The sequence below is a fragment of the Manis pentadactyla genome, chromosome 1 (assembly GCF_030020395.1).
Source record: "Manis pentadactyla isolate mManPen7 chromosome 1, mManPen7.hap1, whole genome shotgun sequence".
Taxonomy (NCBI): domain Eukaryota; kingdom Metazoa; phylum Chordata; class Mammalia; order Pholidota; family Manidae; genus Manis; species Manis pentadactyla.
Window position 1 is genome coordinate 202,529,890 of NC_080019.1, and position 15,177 is coordinate 202,545,066.

A 15,177-nucleotide genomic window follows, 5' to 3' on the forward strand; every position below is an offset into this window, starting at 1 on the left:
CTGGCTCCTTTGGCTTCTCCTCGGAGGAAGAGTAGCAACATGCTTTGGTGACTGTAAGGGAGTGAACTGAGCATGTGTGGGTCAGCCCCTGCTAGGTTCCCTTTTGCCGCTTGCTCACCCCCCTGCAGAGGGGTGCATTCTGGTGCCCCCTGCCACGTGGTTTGCTTCCAGGGCAGCTCTGCATGCTGTAGGGCAGGCTCATGGCCAGACCTGGTGCCTGGGTGGACAATCATCTTGACTCAGGGAGAGTGCTGGCTTCTGACCCAGGTTGCACCCCGTCCAGCTCTACCAGAACCAAAGCTGATTCGCCTGTTGACTCTGTCTCATTCTCAGTTGATTTCAAGCTTGGGTTGAAAAGGAAAGAAAAGGGGTAAAAAGGGGTCAGTTACTTTTCTGCTAATTCCCCAAAGAGACTGGAATTCTTTTATCTCTTTCATGAAATCTAAATGAACTGGAACTGGAAAGAGCTTCAGTTTCACTCTGCCCCAAGCAAGAGGGGTTTTGTGCTTGTGGTGGGTCAGGAAGGGGTGGGGTCTGGGGGACAAAGGAAGCTCAAGCTGCTGAGCGTTGGTTTCTCCATCTTCAGGTGAATGAGCAAATGAAGCTGACGGTCCTGGGGCAGGACTCCATCACGGCCACCTTCACCTCCCTGGGCGAGACAGTAACGCTCACCGTCTCAGCCAGCAACTGTCCCCACGGGGCAGCACACGGCAAACGGGTAAGGCAGGGGAGGCCGGGCCCAGGTCGTCTTGATGGGGGCTGCCCGCTGCATCGCCGTGCCCACCACCATGCACAGCCCGCGCAAGGCCCTGCCTCTTTCTCTGCCGAGGGACTCCTCCTCCTTCACCATCTGGCCTGAGTTCCTCCATCTCTAAAATGTCCGTCAGGAGTCTCAGTTTGATGGAATCCAGTGCAAACTAGCTGATGGCAGAAAAGATCCTGTACTGACTAGGAAACTGAAAAGTCTATCAGTCGGCAGTTTCAGACATGGCGGGGTCCTGGCCCTCAAGTGATTCCATCAGATCCTCCTATCTCTTGGCTCTGCTTTTCTCTTTGGCTTTATTCTCAGTGAGTTTCTCTCCTTATGGTGGCATCTCTGGGCTCACTATTCATGCAGCTTTGGCCTCCCCAGGAGGAGGAAGGCTTCTTCTTCCTTGTGGTCCAGCAGAAGGGCCACCTCTGGCTTTAGTGGCTGCCTGTGCCGGAAATGTTCCCTATGGCCAGGAGTGCATGTTGCTTTCCTGGGCCAGGCTTGAGTGCCGTGTCCATCCTGGGAGCCAGGGGTCACAGTCAGCCCCGCATATACCATCTGGGCAAAGAATGAGGCAGGAAAACCACAGTGTTGTTAGCAGAAGAGGGAAAGATAATACCAGAGAATAGCTACCAATGTGTTGACTCTTTCCACCACCCCCTCTCCCTGCGATGGGAGTGTGCCTCTCCCTCCGCTTGACCATCTGTGACTCACCTCTATTCTAGCATTCCTTTATTTACAAGCCAGTCTTCTCCACCAAATTGGGAATTCCCTACCAATGTCTGTTCCCCCAGGGCCCAACACAAGGCCTGCTTCAAATCAAGCACTTAGTAAATATTTTCTGGGTGGGTGAGAAAAGTGCCAGACTGGAAGCCCAGTTCTTCCATTTACTGGGTCTTTATTGATCCTACTCTGTGCCTGCTCCCAAGTCAGCATCATGGAGAGAGATGGAGAGGGTGAGGGGGACGCAGTCCCCTATCCCTGAGGAGTTTGTAGTCTAGAAGAAAACAGTAGACAGACACCATGAACCTGGGATAGCTGAGGGCTCACTGATGGAGCAGGCCACTTGCATTGCACACAGGACACTTCGCTGGGATTGGCTCACTGGAAAGGCTCCTTGGAGTAGGAGGACCACACCTCCCAGTTTTCCTGGGGCCAGTCCCAGTTTATACCTGTCAGCCTGGAGGGTTTATTAATAGCACCCCTTTCACTCCCAAAGGTGTCCCGGTTTGGATGATCAATTACACGGTCATCCAAAGGGCAGTGCACCTCTGTGTTCCTGTCTGGGACTGAGCAAGGCTCTTGGGCTGCGGGGGCATTAGCTGCTGCCTGCCAGAGGCTCGTGGACTCACAGAGCTGACAGAGTCCATAAAGGAGCAGCCAGCCTAATGTCCCCACTTTGCATGGGGACACAGTAGGCAGGGGATGTTAGGCACCCATGTTTTTTTAATAAGACATGGAGAACACCTGTGTTTCTCCTGGAAGAAAGTGTTGCACCTGTTTTCTCCCTTGCATTTTCATTTCAGCAGCATTTCAACTTAATTAATTCATTAACTAATTAAATAAACATCTATTAGCACCTGCAGTGTGTCAAGTTGGCTACTGAGGATGTAGAAATGGAAGAAGTCTCTCTCTAGTCTCTGGAATATTTCCTGCCTAATGGGAGGGGCAGAAACATCAGTAGCAGTTGTGATCCAGCCAGATCAGTATGGTGTGTCAGAGAGCAGGGCACAGGGGGAGCTGTGGGGTCCCAGGAGAGAGAATGCTTGTTAAAGGTGTTTCACAGGATTCCCAGGAGATGCAGGTGCCCGTGACTTGCACTTACTTGTTCCTTCAAGGAGGGAAATAACCCCAGGATTTTGAGTCTATCTGAGGTGGCGATTGTGTTTATGCATGTGCCTGTCCTGTCAGTTTGGTACTGTGCTATTACTCTCAAACTCATTGTTAGTGATTAAGTACATGATGTCCGAGGTCTCATGTCCATATTTCTTGAAAATTTTTTTAGATTGTGTAAAAACTTTTAGTTTACTTTTCTTATCAAAGGCAACAGATATTAGAGAACCCTTCTTTCCCTTAAAACACAGAATGCTTCATTTTGATGATAACCTCTTTTCTGGTAACTCTTGAAGTTTGGATCACAGCTGAAAACATAAGTAGTTAAAGACCCCATGAGTGGCCAAAAGACATCAATCTATGTCCAAACATGCCTTCTAGGTCTAGGAAAGCCACTCGGTAATTGAGGTCTGACTTTTTTTCCCCTGAATTCAGCCTTAGCAAGCTAAAACTAGAAGTCCAGAGCTCTGTTGTCCAGTGTGACAGCCGCCAGTCACAAATGGCTATAGAGTCCTTGCAGTGACAAGTCCAAATGGGGTTGGGATATGAGGGAAATGCACACTGCATTGCAAAGACTTAGTATGAAAGAGAATGTGAAATTTCTCATTAATGATTTATTTTGATTCTATGTTGAAATAATCATATTTTTTATATATTGGGCTAGATAAATATGTTACTAGAAGTCATTTCACCATCTAAGAATGTTTTTAATATGGCTACAGGAACATTTAAAATTACACATTTGGCTTGTATTATATTCCTACCGCACCGTTTCAGTCTAGAAGGTGGTGTCTCTATAAGGGAAGCTCACAGAGGCAGATCGACAGTGTAGTAGAAAGCTGGAAAGTTATTTAAAAGGACATCATAACTCAAAAAGCATAGCTGTATTGGGGAATCTAGTGTATAGGTAAGCAGACCAGTACATTAAAATAGCTTCTGTGAACAGTGCTGCATTCTAGTCAATAGTTGCTGATGTTGATGAGAAGTCTGACTTGCCTAGAAAGCATCAAGGTTGTAACCCCTTCTGTTTCAAATTCAGGGAGGTGTTATTATATATTATAGCTCTCTTAACTAGACAAACAACAGCAAAGGAAGAAATATCAGATTTGTTGTAGGTAACAGGATTTCTAAGTATTGACTTTATCTGCCAGGTTAAGCATCTCAGAATCTTTTTACATGAAATCGCAAGTTGCAGAAATTGGCTCATCTTAGAACTTGGACCATGAGAGCTTCAGAGTCCCCAAGAACACTTGAGTGTGGGGCAGGTCTAGGCTAGGAAGACGCCATAGGGCCTTGGGCCAGTCTCTTCTCCTCCTGGGCCTCAGTTTCCAATCTGCATAGTGATGTAAGGACCAGCCCAGCTTTTACACCCTCCCATTCTGGGACTTCTACAATCCGTTTAACTCTGTCCTCTGTGTATGTGTTTGGGGCTGGTTATCATTCATCAACAAAATTCACAGCAGTCTAGAAAAGCTAAGGGGTACAGTTGCCTTCTGCCTCAAAGTCCCTGTCACTGGGAAGCTTGTTAAATGGCTTCCCCAGACACCCATCACCCTGGGAGGAGCCACCCATCAGAGCGACAGGCAGAATGGCAATCCCAGCTTTTACAGCCCTGTGGCCAGGCTCCTCACTAAATATTTCTATCAAGACAGCACTTTGGAAGTGAGGCAGTACCTCAATTTAAATGCTTTATAAGCCAGAGTGCTGCCTCAAATCCTTTTTGGAGGCAGTCTGGGTATAAATTACAAATAAATAAATAAAATTAGCCCAGAAGCGGTAGCTGTACCTCACAATCAGAAGGATGGTTGAAGCTTTGCTATGAAATGGGGCATCCTTTCCAGAAGCCCTGTCTGCAAAATAAAGAAGGACATGTGGGCTGACATTGTCATTCTTCAGGAAATCTGTCCACAGTCTGCCCCACACTCTCTACCCAAGGCTTCAGTTCCACAGAAGAAAACCTTGTTTCACACCTTCTCTGTTTTAAGTGGGAGTGGTAGAAAGCATGGGTCCTGCCTTCAAGGGGCTGACCAAGCTCAGGGATAAAGAAAGTAAAAAATGGCCAGGACCCAGGGCAGGAAGGACAGGGCCGACGTGCAGGTTTAGTATGGAGGGAACTGCTGCTGGGTGAACTGGCAAGGCTTCCTGGAGAAAAAATCAGACCCTGACCTCCATTAACTCTGAGGTCTGAGCCTTGTTCTGTGGTGCCATTGAGGTGCTCTGGCAGAGGGAGAGGCTGAACTGCAGGGCAGCCCCAGCAAAGACCTTGCCATCCCACAGGGGGCCCCAGAGCCGGACTGGCCCATCAGGGTAACCCCAAGCTGAGGAGGAGACTAGTCTTTGTGCCCTCCAGGGACCAGTCAATCTATGTAACCTTGGCCAAGGGCAGTTTCTCAGCTGAGATGCTCTGGATGCTGGAGGCAAGAAGGGGGTCCTGGGCATGCATTCAGTGGGGGACAGGGAGCAAAGGCTCCAGGGAGGCCTTTGTCCATCTAGTTGTTCACAATGCAACAGGCAGTAATTGAGCACCTTCTGCATGACAGGCGCTCAGACACAAAGGAGACCAAGACTCAGGCATGTCCTCTAGGAGCTTACGGTCCAGTCTTGGACACAGGATCCAGTTACTTCATAAAAGGCTGACTTTCGGCTTCAGACTGCATAGAGAGCATGATGGGGGTCTGAGGAAGGAAGAATTTTACCCAAGGGCATCAGGGAAAACCCTCCAAAAACGTCCAGTGATGTTTGAGTCAGGTTGGGCCAGTGTGCAGGAATTCACTGGGCTGAGGGGGAGAGAGGCGTGTCCCAGGCAGAGGGGACAGCACACCCTACAAGCCTGAGCAAAGCCTAGTTGTCACTGGGCCAGGCAGACGGCTCCCAGTGGGGCAGGCAGCAGTGCTCTCTGCCTGGCCTCTCCCCAGCTGGCCCACAGGATCGGCAACTTGGACGACAAGATGTCTAAGATGAGCCGAGCCCTCGCAGAGATCAAGAAGCGGTTTCGAAAGACAGTGTCCCTGTTCGTGAATTCTGTCTTGCTGGCAGCAGGTAAGGGCCATAAGGGTAAGTGACAGCCTATCTGATGGCTCCCCAAATCCTGGGTCACCTGCAAGTTTGCCTCCAAGGACAGCTCCTCCCCACCCCAGGGAGGTAGGCATGGCAGGGTGGTTTCCCTATTTGTAGATGGATGACTAGGCTCAGGCTGCTGAAAGGACTTGCCTGTGGCCACACAACTAATAATGGTGATGTCCCCACCTTCAGTCCTGAGTGCTCTCCCGTGTGGCCCATGTCCCCATGCGGTTGTCTTTATTTTTCTGGGCCTCTCATTATGTTTCTGTATCTCTGTCCCCCCCACCACATCTCATCACCTTTCAGCTCCATCTCCCGTATCATCCATTCTCCGTTTGCAGCCTACATTCCTCTCTCCTTGTCATGGAAGATTTCACTAGAAGAGAAGGAAGCTGCTACCACACCCGGCCGTCCCTGTTAGGTCACGGAACTCCCCCAGGGCCTTCCTGTGTGACCTTGGGACCCCTCCTACGCCTGTGCTCTCCTCCTCACTGCTGATGGGCTTAGGGACAAAGGCACATTGACCCCCATTCCGTGTTACCCCCCATCTGGGCACAGGGGCTGTGTTCTCCCAGGGGGTTTATCCTCATACTTAAGGACTCAGTTCAACTGTGCCCGTCCACCAGGGAGTGAGTTGAAGGGCAGGGAAGGCCAAGCCATGAGGGAGTCACAGCAGTGTCTTCTGTTAACAGGCCTGTTCACATTAAAGTATCCGCTTAAGGAACAGCGAGAAGTCAATCGAACCAGGGTAAAATCTGGTCTCCATATTGAGCGGAGCACTAAGCCAAGTTTACACCCTGGAGAAGCCCCTTTATTACGATCTCAGTCAGCCCGACCGGAATCCTCAGTGGGAGACTCTTCGAAAGAAGAGCCGGGGTCTGCTCCTGTGAGCCCCACTCGGAAGAAGACCAAGATCCAAGCCAAAGCCTCAGTCACATCCAGGTGAGCATGAGCGTTCATTTCTTCCGGCTTCCATGTGTCAGGCATTGTGATGGATGGTGGATACACAGTGGTGAACAAAACAGATGAGGTCCCTCCCCCTTTGGAGCTAAAATTTTACAGGTGGGAAAAGATAGAGGATAAACATGAATGAATGGGCTCATTAGGGAAAAAATTGGGGTAATGGGACAGAACAGAGATTGTGAAATGATATAAAATTCAAATGTTTTTTTGATCCATAAGTAAGTTTTTCTTGGAACATGGCCACACCTGCTCATTTACATATTGTCTATAGCTACTTTCTCCATAGAATGCAAGTGTTGAATAATTGTAACCAAGACCCTCTGGCCTGCAAGGACTAGAATGTTTACTATCTGGCCCTTTACAGAAAACGGTGACTGACCCTGAGGGTGGAGAGTGATTGGGAAATGGAGTGAATGTGCCATGTTAGTTAGGTGAGGCAGGGAAGGCCCTTCCCAAGAATGGGAAGTATGCAGCCACAGAGAAGGATGTGGAGGGAACATCAGACAGAGGTAGCAAGTACAAAGACCCCGAGACAAGAACAGGTTTAGTTACATGTGAGGGAAGGTAAGATGACCAGCGTAGGGCTGGGGTAAAGAAGGAGGGTGATGTAAACTGAGAATAGAGTGGCAGGCAGGAGCCAGCTCAAGTAACCTCATTAGTATTGTAGGCAGCGTTCCATGACTTTAAGGCAGGAAGTGACAGCATCTGATTTTTGTTTTAAACTTAACAGACAAAATATATGTTTTTTATATTTTAACATATATATATAAAATATAGAAAAATGAAATCATAAGTGTACAGCCCCTTGCATGTCACAAAGTGAACATACCCTATAACCAAATCAAGAGAGAGAACATTACTAGCTCCTTAAAAGTGTTACCTCTTGTCCCTTCTAATCCCTCCTCTCCAAAGGGAGGGTTTCTAGGGTAATAGGTTAGTTTCTTCTTAAACTTTATTTAAATGGAACTATTCAGTATACATTCTTTGGTGTCTGGCCTCTTTTGCACATTATAATGTGAAATTTATCCATGTTGTATGTAGCAGTAGTTTGCTCGTTTTCATTGCTATATAATGGTCTATTTTATGAACACAGTAAAAATTATATATTCTAATGTTGATGGATATTTGGGTTGTTTATATAGTTTTATTAAAGGCAGACTATGCTGGTGTTAGCATATGTCCTCGTTTCTGGTTGCTATATGCCTGAATGTGGAATTGCCTTTATAGAGTATGTCTATGTTCTGCTTCTGGTAGAGACTGTCCATTTTCCAAAGTAGTGATGTCAAGTCCCACTCCCACCAGCAAGCTTGTGAGAGTTCCAGTTGCTCCACATCCTCACCAATACTTGATGCTGTTAGTCATTTTAATTACAGCCATTCTGTAATAGTGAAATGGTTTTCCACTTGCATTTCCCTGGTGACTTCAGAGGTTGAGTACCTTTTCAATTGTTCATTGACCATTTTGGGTATTCTCTTTTGCTCTTTTCTCTTGGCCACTTTCTACTGGTTGGTTGTCTTTTCTTCATTTATGTTTTGGAGATTTTTATGTGTTGTGGATACAAGACTTTTGTCAGTTATACATGTTGCAAATGATCCCACTTTTACTCTGGTAACAGTATCTATAGATGAACAGAAGTTGATCAATTTAATGTCCATTTTTCAATCTTTTTCATTATAATTAGCTTTTTATATCCTTTTTAAGAACTTTCCAGACTCAAGCAACATGATAGTCTCCAGAGTTGCCTCTAGTAACTTTTTTGCTTTAACTTTTACATTTCTATCTATCCTCTACATGGAAATGATTTCTGTGTATGGTAATGCGAAGGAGGAGCCAAATTTTAATGTTTCCAGATAAATACCTAACTGACCAAGCATCATCTGTTGAAAAGATTATAATTTTCCCACAGCTCTTTGGTGCAAACTCTATCACAAATCAAGGGGCTTTATAACTATAAATCAAGGTACATTTTCTGGACTCCCTATTTTTCTCCCTATTTGTTCAGTCTTAAAAATACCAAACTGTCTTAATTATTATAGCTTTATAGTAAGTATTGATATACAGCAGAGTAAGTACTCAAACTTCTTTCTTTTAAGTTGTTTTGCTGTTCTTTGCCCTTTACATTTCTATATAATTTTAGAATCAACCTGTCAGTTAAAAAACAATCCTGGAATTTCAACTACATTGTTAACATCTTTGTGATATTGGAATATTTCAATCCATGAACATGGTGTATCTATTTATTTATGTCTTCTGTAATCTCCCAATAGTATTTTGTAGTTTTCAGCATAGAGGTGTTTTATGTCTTTCATTAGATTTGTTCTAGGGTATTTAAAAGTTTTTGTTGTTAAACACTGTTTTTAATTTAATCTTCCTGTTGCTGGTTATAGAAAGACAGTTGATTATATCTCAAATTTATTTTTAATTTACTTGTACTAAACTTTATTCTTTTTGGTATAAAAGTCTCTAAGTTTTGACATATGCATGGAGTTGTCTAACCACCACCATACCCACAGTGCAGAACAGTTTGATCACTGCCCCCAACAACAACAAAAAAAAAATTCCCTCATGCTACCCCCTTGTAGTCAGACTCTTCCCTCTTCCTTAATGCCTGGCAACCACTAGTCTGTCCTTTGTAGGTACAGTTTTATATTTTCTAGAATGTCATATAAATGAAATTATACTGTATATAGCCTTTTGAGGCTTGCTTCTTTCACTTAGCATAATGCACACAAGATTCATCCATGTTGTTGCGTATATCAGTACAGTAATTCATTTCTTTTTATTGCCGAGTGATATTCTGTTTCAGGATCCCTAATGCTACTCCCACAGTCTAAGATTTACTAGAGCTCATGGGTGCAGCATATAGTTGAACTCATGCATCAGTGAAAGGAATATGTGATAGGATCAGCAAGGGCAAGACGCGGGTAGAATCTGGAGAAATCCATACACAGACTTCTTTATGCTCCCTTCCTCCTGTGAGGGGACACACCAAACATGCTCCTTTCTCTAGCAGGGAAAGCTGCTATAACATGTGCAGTGTTTCTGCCCAGGGATGCCCATTAGAGACTCAGAGCCCTAAGTTCTTTTTGTGTGCTGATCATGTAGGCATTCTCTGCCTAGCAAATATCAAAGTTCCAGACTGGGAGAAAGCAGACGTTCAGCATAAATCAATTGTTTACACAGTCTGGTTGTTTGTAAGAAATGGTTCAAGTGCCCAGTTCCTAGATGCCAGCCAAGAGCCAACCTTGGAGGCCGGCCCCTGTAAAAGATAGCAGCCTCAGGACTTCTAGTTAACTCTTCTCTGCAATAAATTACATGGCTTGGATGGGCCAATATGTATTTTTCCATTCATCTAAGCAAAAGACATTTGGATTGTTTTTCAGTTACAGTGATTATGAATAATCTGCTATAAATACTCAAGAACAGGTTTGTATGTGCACATAGGCTTTTATTTCACTTGGGTAAATACTTTAGAGTTGGATTGCTGGGTTGTATGTAAATATATGCTTATTAACTTTATAAGAAATTGCCAGACTATCTTCCCTAGTGGCTGTACCATTATACATTCCTGTCAACAATGTATGAGGGTTCCAGTTGCTCCAAATCTTTGTCAGTAATTGGTATTTTAAAAGCAGATTTAAAAAAATTTCATTGTAATGTATGTGTAGTGATTTTTCATTATCAATTTAATTTTTCATTAATAATTAATGATGTCTAATAACTAATGAGCATCTTTCATAGGCTTATTTACCATTCAAAGATTTTCTTTGGTGGAGGGTCTCCTCAAATCTTTTGCACATATTGAAATTAGTTTATTTGTATTTATTTTGAATTGAAATAATTCTTTATTTAGATATAAGGCCTTTATCAGAAATGTAATTTGAAATATTTTCTTGTAGTCTGTGGCTTGATTTTTCATTCTCTTGACAGTGTTTTGTGTTTTTTTTTTTTTTTTGCCTAGAGCAAAGTTTACTTTGATGCAGTCCAATTTATATATATATTTTCTTTTCTGGGTAGTGCTTTTGGTGTCATGTCTAAAAACTCTTTGCTTAACCCAGTGGTTCTTAATCAGAGAGGATTTTTGATCTCCAGGGGACAATGGCAGTGTTTGGAGACTTTTTTTTAATTGTTTTGACTGGGGTGAGGGCGCTACTGCTGTCTAGTGGGTGGAGGTCAGAGATACTGCTAAACATACACAAAACAACCCCCACCCCCGCCACATGCTCCCACAAGAAAGAATTATACAGTCTAAAATATCAGTAGTGCTAATTGAGAAACCCTGGTCTAACCCAATATCACAAATATTTTCTTCTAAAAGTTTTAGTTTTATGTGTTATGTTGAGGCCAATGATCCATTTTGAGTTACTTTTTATATAAGGTACAAAGTATGGGTTGAAGTTTATTTGTTTTGCATATGGATATCCATTTGTTCTAGCAGCAGTTTTTAGAAAGATACCCTTTTCTCTATTAAGTTGCCTTTACACGTTTGTAAAAAATCCATTGGCCCTATATGTATGTTTTTTTCTGGACTCTCCATTTTTTTTAGTGTGGTGAGTTACATTGACTTCAAATGTTGAACCAGCCTCGTATTTGTAGGATAAACTCCATTTGGTCACATGGTATTGTTCTTCTCTGTTGCTGGATTCAGTTTGTTGAGAATTTTCAAACCTGTGTCATGAGGGTTATTGGTTTATAGTTTTCTTTATTGTAATTTTTTGCCTAGTTTTATCAGGGTAATTGTTGGCCTAATTAGATAAGTTGGGATGTATTCCTTCCTTTTCTATTTTGGGTTGATTTATTTTTTAATGTATATATAGAATTTGCCAGTAAAACCATTTTGCCTGGAGTTTATTTTCTTGGAAAGCTTTTAAAAACAAACTGAAATACCTATTCAGATAATCTGGTTTTCTTTTTTTTTTTTTTTTGAGTGAATTTTGGTAGCTTGTGTGTTTAAAGGAATTGACCCATTTTATTTTAGTTATTGAATTTATATGCATAGAATTGTTCGTAGTATTCCTTTACCATCTTTTTTTTTTATTAAGGTATCATTGATATACAATCTTATGAAGGTTTCACATGAGCAACAATGTGGTTACTACATTCACCCATGTTATCGAGTCCCCTGCTGCACCCACTGCAGTCACTGTCCATCAGTGTAGTAAGTTGCCACAGAGTCCCTACTTGTCTTCTCTGTGCTACACTGTCTTCCCTGTGACCCCCCTACATTAAGTGTGCCAATCATAATGCCCCTTAATCCCCTTCTCCCTCTCTCCCCACCCACCCTCCGCACCCCTCCCCTTTGGTAATGGCTAGTCCCTTCTTGGAGTCTATGAGTCTGCTGCTGTTTTGTCCCTTCAGTTTTGCTTTGATATTACACTCCACAAATGAGTAAAATCACTTGGTAAATGTTTTTCTCCACCTGGCTTATTTCACTAAGCATAATAGCCTTTCTTATGACTGAATAATATTCCACTGTGTATATGTACCACATCTTCTTTTCTTTTTTTTCATTTTGGTATCATTAATATACACTTACATGAGCAGCATTGTGGTTACTAGACTCCCCCCATTATCAAGTCCCCACCACATACCCCATTACAGTCACTATCCATCAGCATAATAAGATGCTATAGAATCACTACTTGACCTCTGTGCAATACTGCTTTCCCCGTGCCCCCACTCACATTATGTGTGCTAATCATAATATCCCTTTTTCCCCTTATCCCTCCCTTCCCATCCATCCTCCCCAGTCCCTTTCCCTTTGGTTACTGTTAATCCATTCTTGGGTTCTGCGAGTCTGCTGCTGTTTTCTTCCTTCAGTTTTTTCTTTGCTCTTATACTCCACAGATGAGTGAAATCATTTGGTACTTGTCTTTCTCCACCTGGCTTATTTCACTGAGCATACTATCCTCTAGCTCCATCCATGTTGTTGCAAATGGTAGGGTTTGTTTTCTTCTTATAGCTGAATAATATTCCATTATGTATATGTACCACATCTTCTTTATCCATTCATCAACTGATGGACACTTGGGTTGCTTACGTTCTTGGCTATTGTAAATAGTGCTGCGATAAGCATAGGGGTGCATATGTCTTTTCAAACTGGCTCCTGCATTTTTTGGGTAAATTTCTAGAAGTGGAATTCCTGGGTCAAGTGGTATTTCTATTCTGAGTTTTTTTGAGGAACCTCCATACTGCTTTCCACAATGGTTGAACTAATTTACATTCCCACCAGCGGTGTAGGAGGGTTCCCCTTTCTCCACATCCTCGCCAACATTTGTTGTTGTTTGTCTTTTGTATGTTGGCCATCCTAACTGGTGTGAGGTGATATCTCATTGTGGTTTTAATTTGCATTTCTCTGATGATTAGTGATGTGGAGCATCTTTTCATGTGCCTGTTGGACATCTGAATTTCTTCTTTGGAGAAGTTTCTGTTCAGCTCCTCTGCCCATTTTTTAATTGGCTTATTTGCTTTTTGTTTGTTGATGTGTCTGAGCTCTTTATGTAATTTGGATGTCAACCCCTTATTGGTTATGTCATTTATGAATATATTCTCCCATACTGCAGGATGTCTTTTTGTTCTCCTAATGGTATCCTTTGCTGTACAGGAGTTTTTAGTTTGATATAGTCCCACTTGTTCATTTTTACTTTTGTTTCCCTTGCCTGGAGAGACATGTTCATGAAGAAGTTGCTCATGTTTATGTCCAAGAGATTTTTGCCTGTATTTTTTTCTAAGAGTTTTATGGTTTCATGACTTAACGTTCAGGTCTTTGATCCATTTTGAGTTTACTTTTGTGTATGGAGTTAAACAATGATCCAGTTTCATTCTATTGCATGTAGCTGTCCAGTTTTGCCAACACCAGTTGTTGAAGAGGCTGTCATTTCCCCATTGTATATCCATGGCTCCTTTATCATATGTTAATTGACCATATATGCTTGGGTTTATATCTGGGCTCTCTATTCTTTCCATTGATCTATGGGTCTGTTCTTGTGCCAGTACCAAATTGTCTTGATTACTGTGGCTTTGTAGTAGAGCTTGAAGTTGGGGGGCATATTCCACCCAGCTTTATTCTTCCTTCTCAGGGTTGCGTTGCCTACTCGGGGTCTTTAGTGGTTCCATATGAACTTTAGAACTCTTTGTTCCAGTTTGTTGAAGAATGTTGTTGGTATTCTGGTAGGGGTTGCATTGAATCTGTATATTGCTTTAGGCAGGATGGCCATTTTGACAATATTAAGTCTTCCTATCCATGAGCATGGGATGTATTTCCATTTATTGGTATCTTCTTTAATTTCTCTCATGAATGTCTTGTAGTTTTCAGGGTATAGGGATTTCACCTACTTAGTCCTAGGTATTTTATTCTTTTTTTATGCAGTTGTAAATGGAATTGTTTTCCTGATTTCTCTTTCTGTTAGTTAATCATTAGTATTTAGGAATGCAACAGATTTCTGTGTATTAATTTTGTATCCTGCAACTTTGCTGAATTCAGGTTTAGTTCTAGTAGTTTTGGGGTGGATTCTTTAGGTTTTTTATGTACAATATCATGTCATCTGCAAACAGTGACAATTTCAACTTCTTCCTTACCAATCTGGATGCCTTTTATTTCTTTGTGTTGTCTGATAGCCATGGCTAGGATCTCCAGTACTATGTTGTATAAAAGTTGGGAGAGTGGGCATTCTTGTCTGGTTCCTGATCTTAGAGAAAAAGCTTTCAGCTTTTTGCCATTAAGTATGATGTTGGCTTTGGGTTTGTCATATATGGCCTTTATTATGTTGAGGTACTTGTCCTCTATGCCCATTTTGTTGAGAGTTTTTATCATAAATGGATGTTGAATTTTGTTGAATGCTTTTTCAGCATATATGGAGATGATCATATGGTTTTTGTCCTTCTTTTTGTTGATGTGGTGTATGATGTTAGTGAATTTTTGAATATTGTACCATCCATGAATCCCTGGAATAAGTCCTACTTGATCATGATGGATGATTTTTTAATGTATTTTTGAATTCGGTTTGCTAATATTTTGTTGAGTATTTTTGCATCAGGGATACTGGTCTGTAATTTTCTTTTTTTTGGTGTCTTTGCCTGGTTTTGTACTAGATTGATGTTGGCCTCATAGAATGGGTTGGGAAGTATTCCCTCCTCTTCTACTTTTTGGAAAATGTTAAGGAGAATGGGTATTAGGTCTTCTCTAAATGTTTGATAAAATTCAGCAGTGAAGCCATCTGGCCTAGGGGTTTTGTTCTTAGGTAGTTTTTTGATTACTAGTTCAATTTCATTGCTGGTAATTGGTCTGTTCAGATTTTCTGTTTCTTCCTGGGTCAGCCTTGGAAGGTTGTGTTTTTCTAGAAAGTTGTCTATTTCTTCTAGGTTATCCAGTTTGTTAGCATATAATTTTTCATAGTATTCTCTCATAATTCTTTGTATTTCTGTGGTGTCTGTAGTGATTTTTCCTTTCTCATTTCTGATTCTGTATATGTGTGTAGACTCTTTTTTTCTTGATAAGTCTGGCTATGGGTTTATCTATTTTGTTTATTTTCTCAAAGAACCAACCCCTAGTTTCATTGATTCTTTCTAGT

General features: G+C 42.3%; 1 protein-coding gene across 1 annotated transcript in view; it reads left to right on the forward strand.

Annotated features, from left to right (window-relative positions):
- Positions 1-15,177, forward strand: part of C1H3orf20 (chromosome 1 C3orf20 homolog) — a 97,711-nt gene that overhangs the window by 57,106 nt on the left and 25,428 nt on the right. Inside the window, 3 exon segments of the mRNA XM_057488773.1 lie at positions 587-718; positions 5,500-5,623; positions 6,337-6,586. Coding sequence (XP_057344756.1) covers positions 587-718; positions 5,500-5,623; positions 6,337-6,586 — 506 coding nt within the window.